Source organism: Micromys minutus (assembly GCF_963924665.1).
Source record: "Micromys minutus genome assembly, chromosome: 13".
Classification (NCBI taxonomy): Eukaryota; Metazoa; Chordata; class Mammalia; order Rodentia; family Muridae; genus Micromys; species Micromys minutus.
In genome coordinates, this window is record NC_137982.1 from 4804927 (window position 1) to 4828331 (window position 23405).

At 48.8% G+C, this 23405-nt stretch overlaps 1 protein-coding gene across 2 annotated transcripts; it reads right to left on the reverse strand.

The window, feature by feature from the left end:
- Positions 1-972: 972 nt before the first annotated feature.
- Positions 973-20348, reverse strand: GTF3C5 (general transcription factor IIIC subunit 5). Of its 2 annotated transcripts, none has more exons than XM_080928062.1 (12): positions 19942-20348; positions 16726-16945; positions 14096-14294; positions 8943-9138; positions 7729-7833; positions 6415-6529; positions 5234-5314; positions 4981-5078; positions 3908-3990; positions 3082-3224; positions 2268-2421; positions 973-1797 (listed from the first exon to the last, which is right to left on the reverse strand). In XM_080928062.1, exons 1-11 carry the CDS (start codon positions 20092-20094, stop codon positions 2288-2290), a joined length of 1527 nt encoding a protein of 508 aa, XP_080784188.1. In that variant the 5' UTR covers positions 20095-20348; the 3' UTR covers positions 973-1797; positions 2268-2287. The 2 variants fall into 2 exon arrangements, with proteins under 2 accessions (XP_080784188.1, XP_080784187.1); XM_080928061.1 differs by having other exon boundaries at positions 2268-2439.
- Positions 20349-23405: the final 3057 nt, after the last annotated feature.

Here is a 23405-nt window from a genome sequence, read left to right on the forward strand (position 1 = left end):
AAGGCTCAGCGTGGGCCAGTGAGCGGCTTGTGTGAGCATAGTTCCCTTCAGACACCAGCCCGAAGGACTCACCACAAGGACAAAGAACAGAGGCTTAAATGACCCTAAGTAGTCTTATAACTTTGTCATGTATTTTGTCTAACTTATCAACTGTTAAACACATGTACTTGAATGATTTAAGTTATGTGTATATGTATGTCTCTGGATTACACATGAGTCTTGAGAGTCTGGGGAGGGAGCACTGGAAAGGACTAGAAATAACTGGAAATGGTGTTAAGGATGGTGATCAATTTCATATATTAACATGACTAATATGGTACCGTTATTTGGTCAAAGTGGACCTGGTGGTAAACATCGTCAATCCCAGCACTCAGGAGGCAAAGGCAGGAGGATCCTTATGAGTTCAACATTAGCCTGGTCCACACAGTGAGTTCCAGGACAGACACATAGAGAGAGCCTGTCTCAAAAGAAACAAACAAAAAGCCACCCAACAACAACCTTTAAAACATTTGGTCAAGTACCTCGGATGTTTCTGAGGCTGATTTTTGATGAAATGCTGTTTACGTCAGAGGGTGCTGACAAGATGCTTAGGCGCCCAGCTGGGGTGCTTCATGCAGTCTGTTGCAGGCTGAGACAAGGTGAGCAGCAGAGTGGGGTGAGATTACGGAGCCAGCAGGCTGCATTTGACTGCAGCTCTTCACTGCATGCCCTGAAGGCTACAGACCTGTTCCTTTCCTGTGAGCCAACTGCTTACAGTAAATCCTAATCCTTCTCCTACTTGAGAATCTTGGCTAGCAAGTGCCATGAAGTACTGTAGTTCTGTTGTGACAAGTGTGGCCTTTTCTCAAACACACCCAGCAAGGCACAAAAGAAAACAAACCAATACAGGGTGCAATACACAAGACTCAGGAATATGAAGTCAGGTGCCGGTAACCAGGACATCAAACACCAGTGCTTACTTCTGAGGGGGTTTTATATTTTTTGTATTAAAAGCACTTTTATTTACATGGGAATTCAGGAGACTTACAATACTTTGCCAAGTATGGCTAGATTTCAGGAAGTCTTTTTAGTCTGGCCAACCTAAGGCAAGATGGCCATTTCCCTGGGCTCTGTGTAGGCGAGGCCTCCAGAGGGCATAAGGTCCCTCACTCAGTACCCTCCTCAGATCCAGAGTCAAAGCATTTCTGGACAGATGGGATCAGAACCTAGGTCTCCTCCCCAAGGACCAGGATGGGCAGCCCTAGAAGTGGGAAAGCTCCCTGCTGAAGCTCCCTGGCCACCACTATGAAAGAAGTCCTATGGGGACAGGCAAGGCTGGCTAGCCTTTGGGAAAAAGCTACTTCCTGCCTCTGGGCTGAGCATTCTTTGAAGCAGCAGGAAGCAGGGGACATGGTGTCTGGCTGGCTGATTCCCTGTGAGGCTGGTAAGTTCCCAGGAGTGCCCACTTGGGCCAAATCAAACAACGGGTCATCAATCTTGTCAGGAGGATGGGCTGGCTTGAGGCATTTAGCTGTGAATGGCTGTGACTTGACTGAGTGTGCCAGGCTGTTCAAGGCAGAGGCCACACAGAGAAACAAGGCAATAGCCCATCTCTGGCTCAGCACCCTCAGGGAGGTTACACACAGGGGCCTTCCGTGGAGACCTGCTTGGCAGGGACTGGGTCTCTGGCTGCACAGCAGGAGGGGGCTGAGGAGCTCATCCACTTGGTGAAGTCAGGCTGAGCACAGCCTGGGGTTGCCTAGTGTCCTCGTCCCACAGGCCTGCCCCAACTGTCCCGTCATGGCATACCAGCATGTCCTGAAGGAGGGAAGGAACAAATGAGGTGCTAGAGCCGCAGGCAAGAGGAAACTCTCAACTTTACCCCCCCCCCACAGCCCCCATGTTGAGACAGCCAGGAATATTAACAGGACAATTAGGGCTGGGCTTGGCTTGTACCAAGGCTACCCCTGACAGATGGTGTCCAAACCAAAGGGCGGCCTGGCCAGCCAGGCTCCTCAGGCCCTTGTCACTAGATTCACATGACCCCTGCCAGGAAGGGTGCCCTAGGTTTACCATATCTATCTCTGGCTTTCACTAATCGTAGCCTTGGGTCATCTGCATGGCAGTGTGGTTGTCCTCTGCCCAGGACAGAAGACAGCACAAAGTAGCAGGACATAGCCAGAGCCAGGGCCTCTTGTTAGGACCCCAGCTCTCTTTAGAGGAGCTTCTAGGGCCATCCTCACTATTGGGACCTTGTTCTGGCTTTGTGAGGACAGTGCTGGTCTCACCTGGCTACCTAGGAGCTTCCTCACACGTAATCCAGAATTTCTGTCTCCATCTCATTCTCGCTCCCATCTGAGGGCTTGAAATCCTCCTCTTCTTCCTCTTCCTCTTCCTCTCCAGATTCAAACATCAGCTGCTCTTTCCCACGATCAGCCTTACCTGTGTTGGAGAAGAGAGCTGCACAAGAAGGAAAGAAGGCTGTGTTCCAACGCAGACTTCTCGGTGGCCTTAGAGACCACTCACTGTGACAGGTATCTGGCTCAAGCAATGAAGAAGCCACCACACAGAGCATGAGGGTGGGGACCAGGAGGGTGGGATGAAGGAAGTAAGGCATGTTTGGATATGTTTTCTGGGGAGAACCATGAGCAGCCTGGGGCCCAATGCACCTAGAGAGGGCATACACCATTATTCCTAAAAAAGCTTCAAAGTCTTGGCTGGGCTCCCAAGAGGTGAAGCCTACATCCCAAACACAGCCAGGAAGCCTGCTCTACTCAGATGCCTGCTACCCAGCTTGGAAGGAGTCCTTCCCAAGAGCTTATCATTGCTCTTCAGGTTCTCAGGTAGACCCCTACCTTGCAAATACCTCACTTTCTAGTGCCCAAGGGGCTCGCTCAGGCTTTGTTTTGAGAAAGGAGCTGGGGGCTGCAGTGCAAAGCCATGGGCCACACAGCCCCATGGGAGGGGATGGGCAGAGCTGTCCTTCCTGTACTGCACCTCTTCCTTCCACTGTGCATACTATGAAGGTCTCTAGAGCCTTTTGTCAGCTTTTGTCAGACCTGTTTTGAACAGGTCTAAGGCTTCCCTGCAAGTGGCTCTCACCAGGCCTCTCAGAGCGGATGGTCTGTAGAATCATGAGTGACATGGTGTCCCTCAGGTGGTCTGTGGTCTTGGGGAGGCACCACCCATCCTTCTCCGTGCACACACTCTCTGTCCCATCATTGCGGTGAACAATTTTCTGTAACCTGTGGGCAGAGGAAGCTGCAGGGATAGAGTCCAAGGACAGGGCTTGGTGGGGAGCTTATACAGAACCCCAGCGTGTGACTCCTTGTATAGGGCTCATGGGTTAGTTCTAATGCAGGTCTATGGGCAGGAGGTTTGGCAAACAGGATGCCAGTGGGAGTCTCTACGTGGGAAACAATGCTCAGACAGATGTCTCAGAGGGAGTGGGTAATGGAGAGCTTGCAGGGACAAATGGTCCCAGCTGGGTTCCCTAACTTTTGCAGTCTCTGAAAAGTGTCCCCCCTCCCCACAAAAAAACCCTGCACAACACTGGATGTATTCCCAGAGATGCTCTCTTGCTAACAGTCAGGCTTCCCCTGGGTCCCACAAGCTGCCTTGTTTGGCCTTGTCCCCTTCAGTTCTGTTGGCTACTCTTGGTGTTTTTTAGCTGTGGTTGAGAACAAACAGGCTGATGGTGCCCAGGATCAGGAACCCCACCTGTAAGAAAAGACTGCTACTAGCAAGCAGGGCTGTTTTCTACAGGGCACAGTGCAAGCCTGTAGTTGTCAGGAGCCTTACAGCCCACCACATACGGCAGGGCTGTACCCAACTCCCAATGGGCAAGTCTTAAGAGCCCAGCTACAGGAAGAGAGAGTTCCAGCCCAGAATCCAGGGGCCATCCCTAGGCACAGACCCTCATACATACTCTTCCACATTCAAATCGCACAGCTGGTAGAACATCTGTCGATAGGGTGGCAGAGCCCCTTCCCGGAAGATGTAGACTGAATCCTGAGGAAAATAGGGAAGAGATGGAATGGCTGCAGAGGACCCCAGGTCTAATAATGCTGGGGACACCCATGCTGTGGCATTCATGAAAGTCTAAAGGGTTGGCCAGCAGATGAGGAGAGGAGGCTCTTACTCCCCAGGAGGTTCTGGGAGGGTGGAGGTAGTCAGGCCCTCCTCAGCTTACAGCATGGGAGCCATGCTGGGCTGTGCCTTCTGCACCTTCCAAAAGGAGCCGCAGTGCTCCTCAATGGCTGTTTCTACTCACTCTACAGACCCTGCATGCTCCCTCGACTGCTGTTAGGGGAGGAAGGCAGGGTTTGATGAATATCACTGTCCCCCTTTCCACTTGGAATATAGCCCCAGAGCCAAGGACCAGGCCCCCAGACACTGATGGCCAAGGCATTATGGAACTAGAGACAGCTGTCTCCCTCATGTCACCTGTCTCTGTTCAACTTAAATTTTCTGATACAGATACTTAAGCAGGGACTCCAGGGTAGAGACACACTAGCTTGGCCTCTCCCAGGACGGTGGAACAGTCATGAAAAGTGTGGAGTGTGCTAGCTACTGCTGGGTGGTGCTGATGAAAGCATGAGCCCTGGAGGGCTGTGTGCATCCCATAATGCATTTCACCACACAGCTGATTCCCAGATGTTCTGGCTTGGCCTGTGCTCATGTCTCTGTCTGACCCCCACATCCCAGCAGCAGTTATAGGCCTCAGGGAGCCAGGCTCCGCAGGGGTAGCTGCACACATCTGCTGTGGTCAAATTTCCCTCTCTAGGACCTGTCACCACCTCTCTGCCTAGACGGCCCTAGGTCCTCATGACCTTGGGTAGATGGCACCCCAAATTCTCACTTTGTTTCTGGAGGGACCTGAGGGGTAATGCAAAGGCACTGGGTAGGAAAAGAACTGAGTCAAAGACCCTTCCCAGGGCCACTCAGAATTGCCCGTTCCTGCCCCCACCCAACCTTCCACTGGAGCCGAAGGGCACTCACCTTGAGCTTGTACTTATTGTAGGTCAATTTCCGGGGACCATCAGTTCCTGATGGGCCCAGGCCCTGCTTCAGGTCATGCATGGTGACAGGCTGGTTGGCTATGTGGAAGCAAGACAGTGTTTTGGTACAGTGAGTCCTAGCACCCACTTGACCTTTTGCATCTGACTGTAATAATGGCCAGCAGACCCTCCCATCTTGTAGTCCAGTGCCCACCTCCCTTGCATGTCCTGATGATGACCATTCAGCCACTTACATGTCTTCTTGACTGTGATGGGGAGGCTGTAGTTGTATGTGCTGCGCTTCGCTTTGACAGGCATGTCCCTGGAGCCATAACCTACATGCAAGAGCCAAGTGTCAGAAGGAAGTAGGTGGTGGCTAGCTCCATATGCCACCCACAGAAAGGATGGGTACCAGCATACCTAGGATACATGCTGGAATCCTTATGTGGTTCCCTGGCATCCTGGGCTTAAATACTGAAGTAAGACCCATGTCACAGTCATTACTTATAACTAGAGGGCCACAGCACAGCCAGCAAAGAGCCAGCGCTTCCATTTCCAAGTTCCTTCACATTGTTCCATAGACTCTCAGTGGTGGGAGGAGCTAGGGAGGGATACAGAAATGTTTCTAGCCTAGTCTCTCCATAGGAATGGACTTAATTTTTGGAGTTTTCATGATATAGCCTTGATTGCCTTGGAATTCACTATGAAGACTGCTGGCCTTGAACTCACAGAGATCTGACTGCTTCTGTCTTGTGAATGTTGGGACTAAAGGTATGTGCTATGTCTGGCTAGACATTGGTTCTTTAAAAATAAATAAATAAACAAACACACATACTATATATATGTTTTATTATATATATAGTATATGTGTATGTATATGTAAATGCAGGTGCCTATGGAGACTAGAGGCACTGTATCTCTGGAACTGTGTAGTTACAGACACTTGTGAGTTATCTGACATGGGTGGTGGGAATAAAAACACAGTCCTCTGTAAACAGATGAACTCTTAACTGCTGAGCCATCCCTATTCAGCTCCAGAATAGAAGAGAGTGCTAGAAATGGCTGGAGAGGTGGGATTCCAGCATCACCACAGCAAGATGGACACGCTGCATGCATACTTACCAATCCAGGCTCTGGGTGTGTGCGACAGGGACAGGATTACTGGGGCATTCTGGCTTCTAGCCAACTGAGAAAATGTGAGCCCCAGGCTCAAAAAAGCATCTGCCTTGAAGGACTAGGTGGAAAGTGACCCAGGACACCTGACCCTGTGTCTGGCTCTCAAGGGTATGCACAGGAGTACACTCCTGCACACACATGTGCTGCTATTCAAACACACAGATACATACACATAAGTCCTTTTTTTTGGGGGGGAGGGGTAAGGACAGTGCTAGAAATGATGGACAGAGACAAGGACAGAAAGTAAACTTATTTTTACCGTATTTCATTCCACAACGAATTCGAAAGTCAAGGACTTGATAAATCTTGGCCTCTGGGTTTTTTCGAGGGTCATAGCCAAATCGAATCCACAAGCTTCTCCATGGGCCTGTTATCTGGAGACCAAAGAGATACTGAGTGTGAGGGTCCTCTAGTATGCAGGTGGGGACAAGGCCTACAACGAGGCAGCAGGACCCCCTGAGCTCTCAAAGCTTGGCCCTAGACCCCACCCTCTGATGGGATCTGTGAGGATAAAGTGAGACCAGGAGTTTCTACCACTGTTTCTGGTATCCAAGGCTTAGTGTGACAACTGTTTTTTCCACAAAAAGCACTACAGTGAGACTGAAAAGTCATGTTCAGTGAGAGATGATGGCATTCCATGCTGGAGCCCAACAGTGCCTCTGCCCATCATCAACCTCTAAGGTCACGTTGTTTGCTGTCTTCCCTTGGCATGTAGGATGCCCTCCATTGTAGGAAGCTCTGAACTACGCCGCCCCACATCCATCCTCTCCTGGGAGAAACTGAAATTGGACTTCTTCCACTAAGCCCCACATAGCATGGGGAGTTGAGGTGAGAGGTGCTGTCACTAAGGGGCCTGGGCCTCAGGTAGCTCTGACACTTGTTGGCTGCAGAACCAAGACATGACATTGAACACTGAGCCCAGTTTTCCCTCAGAAATAAGAATAGACTCTTACTGTCACCTCCAGGAGGAATGAAGGCAGTGATATGTAGCCTCACCCAGAGCCAGGCCCTCAGGAATTTCTTACTGCACCATGCAGAGAAGGCTTACCTAAGACTTAGGCAATGCTTCTTCCTTTAGAGTCATCCTTACACAGCCAGATTAGAAGGTTGTGATGGACACAGGGGCTTTGAAATCTCTCTGGTTCTTTTTTGTGTTTATGTAAATAGGCCTTGGTGTGTGTGTGTGCACATGTGTGGGCATACATTTCTGTGTGTATGGCTGTGTGATGTGTGTGTAGGGGATGTGTGTGAAGTACCAGAGTGTGGTTAGTTGTCTCTTTCACTTTTCAACTTATTTTTACAATTTCCCAGGACCTGCCCAACTCTACTGACTCAGTGTTGGGGTTACAGGCACATGCGACCACACGAGTGCTGGGGGTCCTCAAGCCAGTGCAACAAGCACTTTAGCCACTGAGCCATCTTCTTAGCTCTATAAATAGTTTTAACAAGTTGTCTCAAGATGCCAGGTGACAGGGATGCTGGGAAGTACATGCCTTCTGTTGCCATGGCTCTCATATGTCAGGGATCATGGACCACACTGGTGGGAGCTAAGATGGGGTGAGAGCAGACTTACCATGTAGTAAGCCATATATGGAAGTAAGATCTTAAGCTTGTCGGGATGGACACTGACGTTAGACTTGACAGCATTTCGTGACCAGACAGGACGGATGTCAAAGAGCTGGGGAAAGTCAAGGACAGAGTCTAAGATGAACGCCAACAACTACTGGCTTCTCACATCAGCTGTCCCTGTGTGTCTGGAACCCACAACACCAACCAGTCACTCGTAACCCCTTCCTCCCTACCCAAATCCCTTAGAGGCATGAATTTATACATCTTGGCTATGCAAGAAAACTGTGCAGTGTGGGGGTCCTGAAGTGACCATACAGTCTCTAACCTTACATGGTTTACAATAAAACGGAGCACCAGGGCTGAGCAAGCACATGCTGAAACCCCAGATCCCCAATATTCCTAACCTGGAAGGCAAGTGCTGGAGGTGGGACTTGAAGGGGGTGAGGGTATAGCCTGGTCCTGGGGAGGGCTATACAAGGCACTGTGAGTCAGAACAAAGGTGAGCCACAGGGAAAGCCTCAGGTGACTACTGAAGTTCAGTAAGGGCTGCAGTTTCTGCAGGACACCGTCCTAGAACAGGGTGTACTTCATCTTCAACATAGAAAGTTCCATACGAACCCACTGTTTAGGACAGTGGACCCAGCAGAGATCCAGCCACTGCCATAGAACACAGGAAGCCAGAGGAAGTGCAGTGTCCTGTGGCGTGTTTCCAGCTACACCCAGGGTGAAGGCACCATAGCCTGGCATGTGGCCAGTTTCTGTGGGTTTATTACAATAGCTCCTCACAGGCTATTAGACCTAGCTCCACATTCAAGCCACATCTCAGCAATGACCTGACTCTGGCACCCCAAAGGGACTTTTTAAAAACTCTAGGGACCATTTTCAACTTAGTAAATGCAGGACTTGAGGTCCTGAGAACTCAGCCTTGCACTTCCAGTCAGCACTTGACCCAGCAGTGCCTTCCCAGCCCTCTTTTGATTTTTTTTTAAATATTACTTTGTCTAGATATCAAGGCTAGCCCCAATTTCACTCTGCCAGTCAACTAACCCTGCTCCTGGGGTAATAGGCTGGGTCACCAAGCCCAGCTTTGGACATATCTTTTACATGTAACAGCTAGAGGTCAAAATTCCTGTGCAAACCAGCCAGTGCTAGCAAAAGCGGAGCCAGCCACTGTGATGCAGTAGGGTAGCCCAGCAGGCTAGGTGGGGCACGAGTTACCTTTCTCAGCTCCTCCTCCACCTTCTGATCTATGGGGTTGGTGCAGGCCTTCTTCCATGTCTGCACTGCAGCCTCCAAAGGCTGTTCAGGTACCTCAGTGTCCTCAAAGTTGACAAAAATGGCATTGTGGGGACGCCGGGCTCTACTCAGTCCAATCAGGTTCTCCCCTGAGATAGAGGGATTGTGATAGCCTTCTCTGTGGACAGACAGACGATTAGATTACCATCTGAGGCACAGGCCTGACCAGGCAGGCATAAATCCAGCAGGCCTCACCAGTAGACCATACCCTGTCTCTGGATTCAGTGGAGGGAAATCCCAATACTACCTATGGGAAAAGCACATGCCCTTAGGTTTCCATCATGGGTGAGACGGGGCTGTAACAGCCTGTAGTGGCTCAGGGAAACTCTGGGGCCAGTAGCTCTGAAGGAGGGCAAGGCTCCTATATCTCAGAGCTGGGGTATGGAAAAGGGAACTATCAAAAGGCTGGTGGCCTCTTAACTGCAACTTCATCTAGCCCCCCCACAACACCACCCAGCTAGTACAGAGCCACACAACATCCAAATCTAGCACCACACCACCACCCGGCCAGTGCAGAGCAGCACACCATCCAAATGCCCATCAGCTGCACATGGACAGGGTCGTGGACTCTGCCCACTTACACGACTCACTTAACTCTCAAGATGGTCCTTCAAGGAAGAGATTCTGAGTACCTTAGCTACCCAAATTAGGAAATATGTCCAAAAAGCATCTGCTAGGAGCTAGGCCTTAGCCCCAAGAAGCCTGGCTGCAGCTACCTAAGCCAAATGGTCTTCCACTTGGCTCAGAAGCATCTGGGCAGCACAGATGATGATGTCACCAAAGTCCAGAGGTTAAGCCATGGTCCTATCTGTCCACCCCACAGCATCCAACCCAAGAAGGACCTGAGTAAACTGCACCGTTTTACTGGTGGGTGACCAGTGTTTCTCATACACAGGGGCAGAGATCTATACCTTCTCCTCAGTTTGCCATGAACCTTAAAAAACAGGGTTGTTGTTGTTTAGAGAGAGGGTTTCTTGGTGTAACCCTGGCTGCCCTGGAACTCACTTTGGAGACCAGGCTGGCCTAAAACTCAAGAGGTCTGCTTGCCTCTGCCTCCTGAGTGATGGGATCAAAGGCATGCACCAACATGCCCAGCTAAAAGAAGCAGTTTTAAAACACAGGCACAAATTCTGTACATGTACCAGTCAGAACCTGCCCAGGCGGAGAGTTCCTGAAGCACCTACAGCAACTCCCTAACTCTTTAAGGATAGTTGCGAGAAACAGCGATCCAGAGACAGTAGCATCAAGAACCCCCACACACATCCTCAGCTTCAGCAGTTACTGCCTTGCATAGGCCTGTGTTTTCCCCACACCAGCCCTACCCCACAGTACCACAAGTACATTTTACTGTGTGTCCAGGATGCCACAATCCTATCCACACAATCATTCCCTTTTTATGTGGATGTGTCTGTATATGTTCACGCAACGTGTGTGGTCTTTTTTAAAAAAAAGATGTATGTATGTGAGTACACTGTTGCTATCTTCAGACACACCAGAAGAGGGCTCATTACAGATGGTTGTGAGCCACCATGTGGTTGCTGGGATTTGAACTCAGGACCTCTAGAAGAGCAGTCAGTGCTCTTAGTCGCTGAGCCATCTCTCCAGCCCGTGTGTGGATTTTGAGGAGGCCAGAAGTTGTGAGCCACCTGATATGAATGCTGGGAACCAAATTCTGGACCTCTGGAAGAGCAACAAATGCCCCTAACCACTGAACCACCTCTTAGCCCCATTACCCTTTTTATCCTACTTTTCTCTATGAATACATATCAACTGTAAACTCAAAAAACAAACAAGTGGTTTCACATTGGCAAACAAAATATGAAACAAGGGGTCAAGTCTGTGCTTTTCTTCCAAATATGCCTTTCAGGAGCCATCCCAGGTAGGGACAGCCTACCCTGCTTTAAAGACTTTCTCCCTCAGCCCCCAACACCCTCAAGAAGGAAAGTAGGTGGCTGGTCTTCGTTTCAGAGAGGAGCGTAAGGGAAGAGTGACCACAGTGACCCTAAATCTGTGAAGAATTGTTGGTAGGAACAGAAGGGGCTCAACATCCTAACAGCCTCTCCTCTGCAACCCCAGCCTGTAGGACATCCAACCCCAGAGGGTAGACAGCCAGGTTCTCCTCCCCCAGGCTGGCCAGCCATGCCCCCAAAATCAACAGTGCCTGGGAAGAAAGACAGGTTCTTTCTGTGTGCTGGGAATCTGCCCAATTACATAAGGAAGAAAAAGGGTCATATCCATGGGCCCAAAGACAGCTGGCCCCAAGCCATGACCTACAGAAGTGTGGACGGTTGCCCACCAGCCCCTCTGTGCAGCACACAGCCCAGGGGCTTTTCTGTCTTCTACGTAATGTTCTTCCAACTACATGTGTCAGTTACTTTGTGAGAGGATAAAAGCACATCAGAAGTTTTACTTTGAAAAAGCAGCGAGGCAGCCAGGCATAGTGGTGCAAACATGATACACACAAAGACACAGGCACACACCACTAATTAGATAAATAAATGCAATAGAAAAAAAGTAAGAATACAGCAATCATACCAAGTGCAGGCTTCGCGCTCTCTGGCCAGGCTCACTGCATACGCAGTGACCGGTCCTCCTCCTGCAAAGGGTTTGCAGGGAGGCAGCGGCACGCATGCTTCTGTGGTTGATTCTTTGCATAACACTTGCTTCTTCTTAACAAGCACAACTTATTTTCGTAATGAGAACAACCAGCAGCAGACAGGAAAGGGACAGACCAAACAGCCCAGAAACATGGCATCAAAGAGCACCACGGAAGGCGCTGAAGCCTCTTCCCTTTTTTTGAGGCAGGTTTTCTCTGTGCAGCCCTGGCTGTCTTAGAACTCACTCTGTAGACCAGGCTGGCCTCACACTCATGAGCTCTGCCTGGCTCTGCCTCCGAAGTGGTGGGGTTACACCACCACCACTCTCAGCTTTTGTTTAAGTCAGCTCAGGGTGGCCTTCAAACTCATGACCCTCAACTTTGTGCGTGCTGGGATTACCAGTTTACCAGTGTGTGAATCTACAGTCCCAGCAGTTTGACTTATTTGAGATAAACTTTTGCTCAGGTTAGTCCCAACCCCTGGGCTGAAATGAGTGTCCTGCTTCAGCTTCCTCAGTAACTGGAACATGGGTATCCACTACTGCACCTCCAGTTCATTTGGGATTACTCTGTTTCAAGGCAGGGTTTTCTCTGTGTATCAGTCCTGGCTGTCCTGGAACTCCGTTTGAAGACCAAGGTGGCTTCAAACTCACAGAGATCTGCCTCCCGTATGTTAAGATTAAAGGCATACACCATCAAATCTTCCTCACAGCAGTTTTTTAAAGCAGGAACAATACAACTTTTGGGATGAGACCTAAGCCTGCTGCCACAGCCTAGGGATCTTAACCCTGAATTAAAATAAGCCCCACATAAATGTGATTGCTTGTTCAGAGGGTGGAACCTTTTGACAAGGATTAGAAGGATAAGGAGGAAGTGTACTAACACTTGGTGTCAACAGATTACATGGCAGGAGGAATTGTACCAACACTTGGTGTCAACAGATTACATGGCAGGGAAGCTTTGTTGTGGGTTGGAGGCTGGAAAGCAGGACAGGCTGTGAGCAAATGGATGAGCACATTAAAGACATTGTGAGGGTGGCTGGGGCTCAGGAAGCCTTTAAGGAGACTGCCCACAGCCAACAGTCTCCTTAAGGAACACTGGAGGCAGACCACAGACTGGCTCTAAAGCTGCTTTCATTTTCTGGCTTATCTATGTGCTGACCTGCTTCCCAAGGATACCTCCACTGGGCCTCAGCTATTAGCAGCACTTGGCCCAGGGTTAGAGGAGAGAACAAAGCCAGCCAAAGCAGTGCCCTGGGAAGTATATAACATAACAAGAAAGGCTGTCTTTGTGTATGTCATTTTAAAAAGGTAACAGGCATGGTGACTTTAACCTATTACCCAGCACTGGGAGGATAAGGCTAGAGAGTCTGAAGCAGGCCTGCATGCTGCAATATGCTCTGGGCCAGCCTGGGCTACAGAGACAGACCTTTTCTCTAAACATCACAAGCATAATAGTAAGAACCATGTGAGCCAAAGGACCAAGCAAGGCCCAAGGACTGGGCAAGGCCAGGCTCCAAGCTTCCCATGTGGCCTGGAGACTCCAAGTCTCATCCACATCCTTTGTAAATGGGGATGACAGAGAACTGGCACATTGCCGGGAGGCAAGACCAAATGCAGGCTCCATATTTCACCACGGCTGTAAGCGTTATTAATTCCACATTGAGAATGCTCAAATTAATTTCTTCTACATTAGTCAGTCCTGGCTCTTATACAAAGGAACTCTTCTTCCTCTATGCCAATGTGCAGATGCCTCCAGAAAAAAAACCCACATTTGACAATGCCTGGGATCTCCCTTTCCAACAGCCCCATTCTGTCCAGATTGTGTAAAATTACTCATCTCACTGAATTGCATGTGGTCTTATTTAGGACTTTACAACACTTTGTGTAAGAGATACCCGCTGACTCTGAGATACCCTCGGCCTATCCTCAGAACACAGCCCATACTCAGTGAGCAGGATTCAGGCACAACCATCGTCAGCCCGAAGGGAGGGCCCAGAAAATAGATAAGTGCTGGCAGCTACCCCCAGCCATGTGCGCAGACAGGGAGGTAGCGGGGGGTGGGGGGGGGTGGGGGGGACAAACATGCTAAGGTTCTGCAGGGAGAGGGTAGAAGGCTGTGTTACAGGGCTAGCTATGAACTCTGCTAGGACAGGAACCAGGAGGCCATAAGGAGGACAGAGGAGACAAAAAAGCCTGGGTTGGTGTGGAATGCTCACATATAGCATTTCATAGGTAGTGCTATTACTGGTGACTACAAGGTCCAAAGAGAGGCTTGTCAGTCATGACCAGGGAGTAAAACCAGAGACCATTTCTATCAGGTGCTCTGAGTCCCACTACTTCACTGCATGTTGAGAATGAAGCTAGTGTGTGATCACCAGGCCGCTGCTTACGACACTCCCCTTCTGAATGTAATCCTGATGCTTCAGCCCCAGGCCTTCTGCTGCCCTGGGGCCTGGATGAGGCTGGGGGCTACCTACCGGTGCTGTGTCTCAGGACGATAGAAATAGTCCACAGGGGTGTCCAGCCTGGAGAAGATGGGTGGGGGGATGTAGAGGGGCAGCTCCTGATGGAAGAACTCCTCCTTCTCAGGCTTGCGCATGAGCACTCTGTCATACATGGACACATGGCTGCCATCAGCTTCTGTGTGCACTGCCAAGTACTGGAAGTCAGACATTCCTGGAAAGACAAGAGAGCAGATGGCAGACTCTCCCTCAGGCTCTGGCACTGCTATGCTGACACCCAAACCCTTTCAGGGAGAAGCCGAATGAGCTGTGCAGCGCCCTCTGATGGCTGTGCAAATTAATGCAGTAAGAATGGCTTGGGGGAGACGTGGGGAGGGGGGAGTCATGAAACTGCAGGGTAAAGCTCAGGGAGCTAATCCATAAAACACAGTGCACCTCTGCTTACAATACAGTATTTCCACCACACTACAGGGGCTGCTGGGCCACGGCCACACTGAGCAGCAGGGTGCTGGCTCGATTAGAGAAACACAACTGTGCTACATTAAGAAGGACTTTCCATCTGAAAGGACAATCCTCATGGTGAATATTCATCTATCAGGAGAATGTGTATCAATGCCCAGTCCAAGGGACCCTGGGTGCAGGTCCTATTCTCCCTTTGTTTCATGTTTGAGACATGCTTTTCCTGTAACCAAGGCTGGCCTCAGACTCCTCTCCTGCTCCTTTTTTCTCTTTGGAGTCTTCTCACTAGTCTCTTCAGATTAGGGCAGCAGGTTTAACCCGCTAAGGAATGTGGAGCATTTGCTAAGTACCCCCTAGAAACTCTTTAATATGCACCATCTGTGAGTCTTCTCCAGAGCCTATGGAATTGCTGGCTCTGCAGCCCCAGTACACAGACAAGGAGACTGAGATTCCTGCCTAAAGAACCTGGGGAGTGGGGAGTGGGGAGTTGAGTTTCACGAACCTGGGGAGTGGGGAGTGGGGAGTTGAGTTTCACGCAAACTATGCGCTTGTGTGAAAACGTTGGTAAGAACAACTACAACAACACACCAGTGTGGAGACATCACAGGGAGACTTGCTGCTGTACATGCTAACTTAAAGTTTGGTAGCAGGCAGTCAGGGCTTATAAGCTACAATTCCAACATGAATGCTCTTTGGCTCTGCCTTCCCAGTTCCTGTGTTCCTGCTTCCTTCCCACAGTTCCCTGGAAGAGCAATTCTGAATGAGAATCCTACACTAGGCATCCAGTTCAAAGTAGCACAGAACCCGAGTCAGCTGGGGAAACTTGATGGGGCGGCAGGCAGCGTCGAAATGCTGCAGCTGCACTGCTTGTGAGGCTGATGCACAGGCTCAGTGGGCTTAGAGTTTAAGGCCAGCTTGAGAGAAGGCTCCAAAACACTGTTGTCTCAGACTAGAAATCCGACCACTAGTTTGATCTGGCCCTACACAATGCTTTATCTTAAAACTGGAAGGTTTCTCACAGAACTCTAATAGACTCCTGGCTTTTCTCTCTAATTATTTATGTCACATGTATTGGTGTTTTGCCTGAACGTATGTCTGTGTGAGGGTGTCAGATCCCCTGGAACTGGAGTTACAGACAGTCATGGGTGCTATGTGGGAATTGAGCCCTGGTCCTCTGGAAGAGCAGCCAGTGCTCCTAACTGCTGAGCCGTCTCCCCAGCCTGCTAGCTTCTCTTCAGAGTATTTAAGGTTAGGGCTGGAGACAAGATTCAGGAGCTAGGAACACTTCCTGATTTTCCAAGATCTAAAGTTTACTTCCCACACCAGATGACTCATAACTGCGTGTAATTCCACCTCCGGGAAATTGGACCCTTTCTTCAGACACTTACATGTAGAATATACACATATAAAAACAAAATAAACTTATAAAAAGAGAGAAAACTAGGTGCGGTGGAACATGTCTTTAATCCTAGCATCCAGGAGGCAGAGGCAGGCAGGCCTCTGTGAGTCTCCGGCCAGCCTGACCTACATGGAGAGTTTGAGGGCAATCAGGTCTATGCAGAGAAATCCTGTGTGCTCGCTGCTTTTATGTCAACTTGTTACAAGCTACAGTCATCTGAGAGGAGGGAATTCAATTAAGAAAATGCCTCTCTAAGATCAGTCTGCAGACAGACCTGTATAACATTTCTTAATTAGTGATTGATGAGGGAGGGCCCAGCCCATTGTGGGTGGTACCACCCCTGGGCTGGTGGTCCTGGCTTCTGTAAGAAAAGCAGTTTGAGAAAGCCATGAGAACAAGCCAGTGAGCAGCATCCCTCCATAGCCTCTGTATCAGCTCCTGCCCTGCTTGAGTTCCTCACTGCTTCTGATGAACTGTCATATGGAATAAACAATAAACTGTGAGTGAAATAAACCCTTTCCTCCCCAAGTTGGTCATGTGTTTCATCACAGCAATAGTAGCCCAAACTAGGACACTGTTTCAGAAAGGGGTGGGGAGAGAGAGCATATGAATGACAACAGAAGTTTGCAGAGCAGTGTATCCACAATCTATAAAGGACTGTTGACTAAAGAGGATGCACACAACGAGAAATGGCTGTGCCTCAGACATGGGCATACCCTAGCCCACTTTCCATGTGGCACCACATGAAGCCCTGAAATCACCCGATACATCTAGAGATGTCAGTTACCCTGGAATTTGTAAATTGTAGAGATGGTGCCAAGAATTTCCAAGTCAAACGTGACCTGGGGGTGGGCCTCATCTCCTGGGACACCTCTCCGATGCCTTGTTCTTTTCCGGATCCGGAGCAGCAGGCTGCTGGTACTGAAACGGTTAGCACACACTGGATGGCAGTATGGGTCCTTAGGCCGGAAGTAGAGCTCGAGCCTCTTGGTAGGGTCAGTGTAGATCTGTAGCAATGCCAAAGGAGACAGGGACGCAGTGAACAGCTGAACACCCAACAGAGCTCTGCTCCCCTTCCCACAATGCCCAGCTGACAGTGACTCAGGAAGGGCCAGAGGCACATGCTTTACTTCCAGCTCTTCATGCCTACAGAACTTTTTTTTTTAATTTAGTCTTCTCTCATATAGTATATCCTGACTGCTGTTTTCCCTCCTTCCTGGCCTCCCAGTCCCCCTGCCTCCCACCTCCCCTCTCCCCAAGATCCATTCCTCCATTTCCCTTCAGAAAAGCATAGAACTCCCAAGAGTATCAACTGAACATGGAGGAAATGGGTCCCAAAAGCAGGCAAGGACTCAGCAATAGCCTCTGCTCCCAGTGTTGGGAGTCCCACAAGAATACCAAGCTATATAACCGTAACATGTATGTGGAGGACTAACTCAGACCCATACAGACTCCCTGATTGTCCCTTTAGCCTCTGTGAGCTCCCCATTTTGTGGGCCAAGTAGGATTCTTCTTTTAAAAAAATTTTTATGCATATGGGTGTTTTTAATTCAGTTTTTAAAGATATATTTATTTGTTTTATGTATGTGAGTACACTGGTGCTGTCCTCAAACACACCAGAAGAGGGCATCAGATCCCATTACAGACAGTTGTGAGCCACCATGTGGTTGATGGGAATTGAACTCAGGACCTCTGGAAGAGCAGTCGGTGTTCTTATCCACTGAATCATCCCTCCAGCCCAAGACTCACTTTTTAAACCCAAGTTTATCATGTTTAAATAGTAAGGAGAATGAAGCCTAAGAGCCTCCTTCCAATAGGCTATACAGTGAGAGGAAGCTGCTAATTAAGTAAACGCCATCACCTATCAAGTGCAGGAAACAAAGGGACTCACCATGCGCGCGTACCACAGGCAGGGTTACTGTCCTGTTTAGTTCTGAATAGACAGAAACTTTCAAACTGAAACTACCCACCTGTTCCAGGACTCAACTGATAGTTTCTGGCAGGCATTGTTTATTATTACCAATAGCCTTTAAGGCCCCAGTTCCTCCTTCTTAAAGAAAAAACAAAGAAACAAACAAAACCCCAAAGAATAGTGTCCACCTCCTGCATGATACTGTTACAAGTGTTAAATTAAAACATTGGTGCCTAACTCCCAGTAACAGATGCTTGCCCGACATTTGGTAAAAGATATGCAGTGTCAGTGGTGTGTCTCTGTGAACCAACAGTGTACACTAGCTCAGTCCACTCACCGCCCACAAGTTCAACTCCTGACTCCTAATACTCAGGACAGGGGACTTCATGAAGGGCTCAGTAGCAAGCTAGGGAAAACATGATGGTCAAAAGAAGCCTAGGGGCTGAAGAGATGACTCAGAAATTAAGAGCACTCCCTGCAGTTCCCAAGACTGGAGTTCAGTTCCCAGCACCCAGACACTAGGCATAGTGCACACCCATCTGTAATCGCAGCTCTAAGGGACCCAACACCCTCTTCTGGCTTCCACAATCACCTGTATACACAATTAAAAATTAAGACTCAACTCCCCTTCTCAGAAAACACACAGCTCTAACCTAATAGAGCAGGGATGAGCCCAGACATGGCCTGGCACATCAGGAGCACTCCAGAAACCCAAGCAGAATGTATGAATTGTGGAGGGTGGTCCCTCCACAACCTGGGGTAAGGGACAATAAGGATTCTCTCAATGTCCTAACATAAATAATGGAAACTCTACCAGCTCCATCAGCTCTTTTCCACACTCATAAAAAAAAAAAAAAAAAAGGAGCAGCAGGCTGGAGAGATGGCTCACCAGTTAGGAACACTGGCTGCTCTTCCAGAGGTCTTGAGTTCAATTCCCAGCAACCACATGGTGACTCACAACCATCTGTAATGTGATTTGATGCCCTCTTCTGGTGTGCAGGTATACATGAAGATAAAGCACTCAGACACAAAATAAATAAATCCTTTAAAAAAAAAAAAAAAAAAAAAAAAAAAAGAAGCATCAGTTCAGACTCTAGTTGTGCTGGAATTCAATTCCCTGTCATACCTGTAGAGACTGTCTGGCTTAACCTTTCTTCCCTGCCCCCTTATCAGGAAAATTGAAACTAAAAATAGTATCTAGTTCACTAGGATATTATGAAGTACTTTTTGGTGTTTGGTTTTTTTTTCTTTTTGAGACAGGGTTTCTCTGTTAGCCCAGGCTGTCCTGGAATTCACTCTGTAGACCAGACTGGCCTCAAACTCAAAGATCCACCTGCCTCTGCTTGTATAATGCTGGGATTAAAGGTGTGCGTTACTACTGCCCAGTTTCGTTAGGACTTAACCACATACTTGCTGTGTTAAAATGGGGAACTTGTACAGAAATTAGTACAGAGGTGAACAAGAGAGGTCCTAGCTCTGAGTTTACAGCCCTAGGGCCAAGTAATAAATGTAACACATGAACAGGTAATAAATTTATCAAACTGAAATCTGAGTGTAATTATCAATGGAAGGAGCCAGATATTAACCGACAGGATCTACTTATGCTAAGATGTTCAGGAAAATCATTTCTAAAGAAATATTCCAAGATTCCTCAGTGCAAAACTTTAGTTCCCCTACTAGTTGTGTGGCCTGTTCACTTGTAAAACGCAGATGTTGTCAGTTCCTGCCCCGGGGATTGCAAGGACTGTGGCATTTTTTTTTTTTTTTTTTTTTTTTAAAGCACTTTGTACGTGCTTACCACATACAAGGTCAGCGAATTCTATCACTTCTAGTTTCAACTACAGGTGGTGCATAAGTTCTTAATCTTTCCTCCCGTGCTTCGGTTTTCTACCAAGAGCAGTAAGGTCAGAGCAGCTCACTGTCCTGGGACAAATGCTAAGTGTGCTACTCACATTTGGAGACTGAAAAAAAACAATGCCTTGGTCATAACAGGTAACCGTTGCCAAGGTAACCACTCTCCCGCCGGTTAGTCCCGCCCACTCGGTAGACTTGATTCCTTTCCCGCGGTCCTGGAGTTTCCCAGCTCCTTACTCGAGAGACGCCTTCTTCGCCGCCCAGAGTCTGTAGCATCTTGACCTCGTTATGCACGACGCCCGGGTACTCCACGCACACCAGTCGCCGTTCCCGCCGCAGGTCCACAGGGATGGCGGCCTTCGGGTCCGCGTCCGGCTCCATCGCCGCCATGCCTACCAGTCCGGTCCGGGCCCGCCGCGGTCCTCTCTCAAATGGCTCCTCGAGGCCTCACCTCAATGGTTCCGCGAAGGAATGGTTCCGGTTCTCCTTACCCTTCGCGTCTCCTTAAATCAGGGAGACTCGAAGGCCTCCAGGAACCAGAGCGCCACAGCATCTGTTTTTTTACGACACCACAGAGGCTCGAAGGCTTTTTATTTTTAAATGAAGAGGGTTGGTCAAAAGGGCGAGACGAGGACGTGACCCAACCTGGACAAGCCAGGATTCGACCGGGTTCTTCCGGATATCCTGTCCAATGAGTGCTTGAAGGCGGGCCCAAGGCGTCTTCTGGCCCGCCTCCCATCCGTGAGATGGTTTTCGGCTGTCAAACAAATAAAACAGTCTGCGGAGTCCTTTTAGCCTTGCTCCTGTGTATATATATTGAGGGCTGATCTCTTGGAACTGGATCTCAAGGGTCTCAGCAATGGAGAAGGCGAATTCTCTCAGTAGACATTGAAAGCCGGAGGTAGGCATGCTTCTTCCACTAAAGACCTCTGTTGTGTGGAGGAGTGGATTAGGAAGGCGAAAGTGGATTCAGACCAGGCAGCCTAGTTCATGCAGGAGTTGCATCCTGAAGGTAGGAACGTTGGGAACTGCATTTGAGAATATTAGGAGACCCCAGATTTCTAAAGTGATGTCTCAAACAAAGATCTCATTGATGTAGGTGGATTAGAAAGCCACAGTACGGGCTGGAGTTGGCTCTGTGGTTAAGAGTACTGGCTGTTCCTGCAGAGGAACCAGGATAGGTCCCCAGTAGCCACATGGAGGCTCATAACAATCTATGGCTCCAGTTCCAGGAAATCTGACACATATTTCGGGCATGCATGTGGTTTCACAAACAGGCAAAACACTCATATCCACATTTTTTTCATCTTTAAAAATTTTAAAGCAGAATAAGCCGCTGCAAAATTTAGACAATTTGGCATTTTAAAAAGGAAAAGCACGAACTGATATGAAGTATAAAGAGGTTTGGGCTCTTTACTGGAGGGAGCGTGCGCATGTGAATATCTGAAAAGACAAGAGGAATATGTCTGATCTTCTATAACTGGAGTTACAGGTGGCTACAAGCTGCCCAGCACGGGTGCTAAGAACTGAACTTAGGTCCTCTGAAGGGGCAGCAAGCACTCTCTACTGCTGAACTATCCGTCTAGCCCCTCCTGGGCACAGTGAGCTATCAGCTAACAGCAGACACTGCTGATATGTGCTAAAGAGAAGCGAACTAAAGGAGTTTAGTTCTTGGCCTACAATTCCAGTTAGGATTCACATTCTGCCACTCCACTACCCTGGGTAGTGAAGCCAGGAGACCTCTTCACAGTCTTTCACATCCTGAGAAAAACCTGCAATGTGTATTTTTGTTATCCCTGTTCTCTAAGCATCATCTGATGGTTTAATTTTCCGGAAAGGAGATTGTAAGTAGCATGCACATTTACTGCTGAGTGCAATTGTAAATTAACAAACTGATAACTTCCCATCATCCCACCTCTGTGAGTTTGCTATAAAAGCTTCAAAGCCCTTGTTGTCATCTTGCAGAGATGACAGTAAAATATTAGATGCACATCGCATCCCATATTGGGACACACATACAGTGCCTGCTTAGCAAAATTTGCAACATAGGCTAATCGCTTGTTGGTTCTGTGAGGGTCTGATTATGTAGGTGGGTTTTTGTTTGCTGAACATGGTGCTCCTGCCTCTGAATGAGGAGGCGTTGGGTTTCTGAACCTACAAAGCTGCTTCTAAACTACATGGAGCCTCAGTTAACCTCTCATTCAGTTAGTGAAGCTCTCGGTTTTCAGCTGTAATCTCTTCTCCTTATGATATAAACATGATCTTAGAAAGAGAGCTCATGCTGGACCTGTTTGCAGTGGATCCCTGACCCCTCTTCCCTCCACCACTGGCTGTCAGCTTCTCTTCATCTTTTAGGTTTATGTGTTGGCTTTACTTTTTCCCTGGGGAATCCTCCGTGATAACCTAAGCCTAGTTTGATTTCCTTGGTGCACACGGCACTCAAATGCACACATCAGGGAGCCTGGAGCACAGTCTTATTTGCTTAATGTTGGCCTTGCTTTACTGGATTGGCAGCTTCTTAAGGGTAAGGATGGCTTTGCTGCAGACCTCTCAGACCTGGACACAGGGGCAGGCACAGAGTAGACATTCAGGAAAGATGTTGTGAGCCAGTGAATGAATGAGGCAACTTTCTTGACTCATTCAATCCAGTCCCTAGATCAGAACATAACCAAAGAACCGTTTAATTCCATAGAGGAATGTCCATATGTGAACAAGAACCAAGGAGAAAGGCAGGAGGGGAGGAGAAGACAGGGACCAACCTGAGGGTATCAGACCAAGCTTCTGAGAGAAACTTGGTCCTGCCTGGGATCTGAGCCAGGGAGGGCAGGCTGGGAGCTGAGAGGAGCCAAAGGGATCAGGGAGCTCTTGAAAGCAGGGTCCACACATTTGGCATTTAGGAAATGTGGTCTCCTGCATGTCTGGAGTCTGTGTGACGGGTGGATGATGAATCAGAAAGCATGTCCTCCTAGAATGTGCACTGAGTAGCAAGGACAACTAGAAAAGGAATCGGAGGACGGGATGCCACTCAGCGGTGGAGGGTGTGCTTACATGTTCAAGGTGCTGGTTTCCATCTCTAGGCCCCGTCCCACCTACCATTACACCTAGCAAAGATAACATCAAGGAAAAAATCATGCCCATGGCATTTTATCATTTCCGTGAACCCAGCCTCTTCAGATTCAGTTTTCCAACAGTCCCTGGCACACAAGATGAGTTATCCAAGGCTCAGAACTGGGGCACACTAGTGTGAAGATAGGTTTGGTGGCCAACACCCTTAACACCTCTCCATCCACTGCTCTAGGACTAAGGACATTCTGGGCCTTAGCTGTTCACATGTGCGGGCAAACCTCAGGTCCTCCCCCTGACACACAGACTTGGAGAAGGTCAGCTGTCCTATCCTCTGAGGTGACCCAAGGCAATGGGAAGGGGATGCTGGCTGCATAACAGAGCCTAATTCCAAGGGAAAGCATCGTCAGGAAAGCAGCGTAACACTCCGCCCAGCCAGGGCTTTGCGGAACACTGAATATTGTCGGCAGTGTCCCTTTGGAGGAACCAGGAGTGAAGGGAGTGTTAATATTTTCTTCTGAGCTTCAATAGAGATGGGGTATAACTCACTGTATGCACAAGGTCAGTCTACGGTGCACACAGTAGGTGCTTAATATTCCCCTGCTTGAGTCTCCTTGTACTGGAGGAAGTGTAATGTT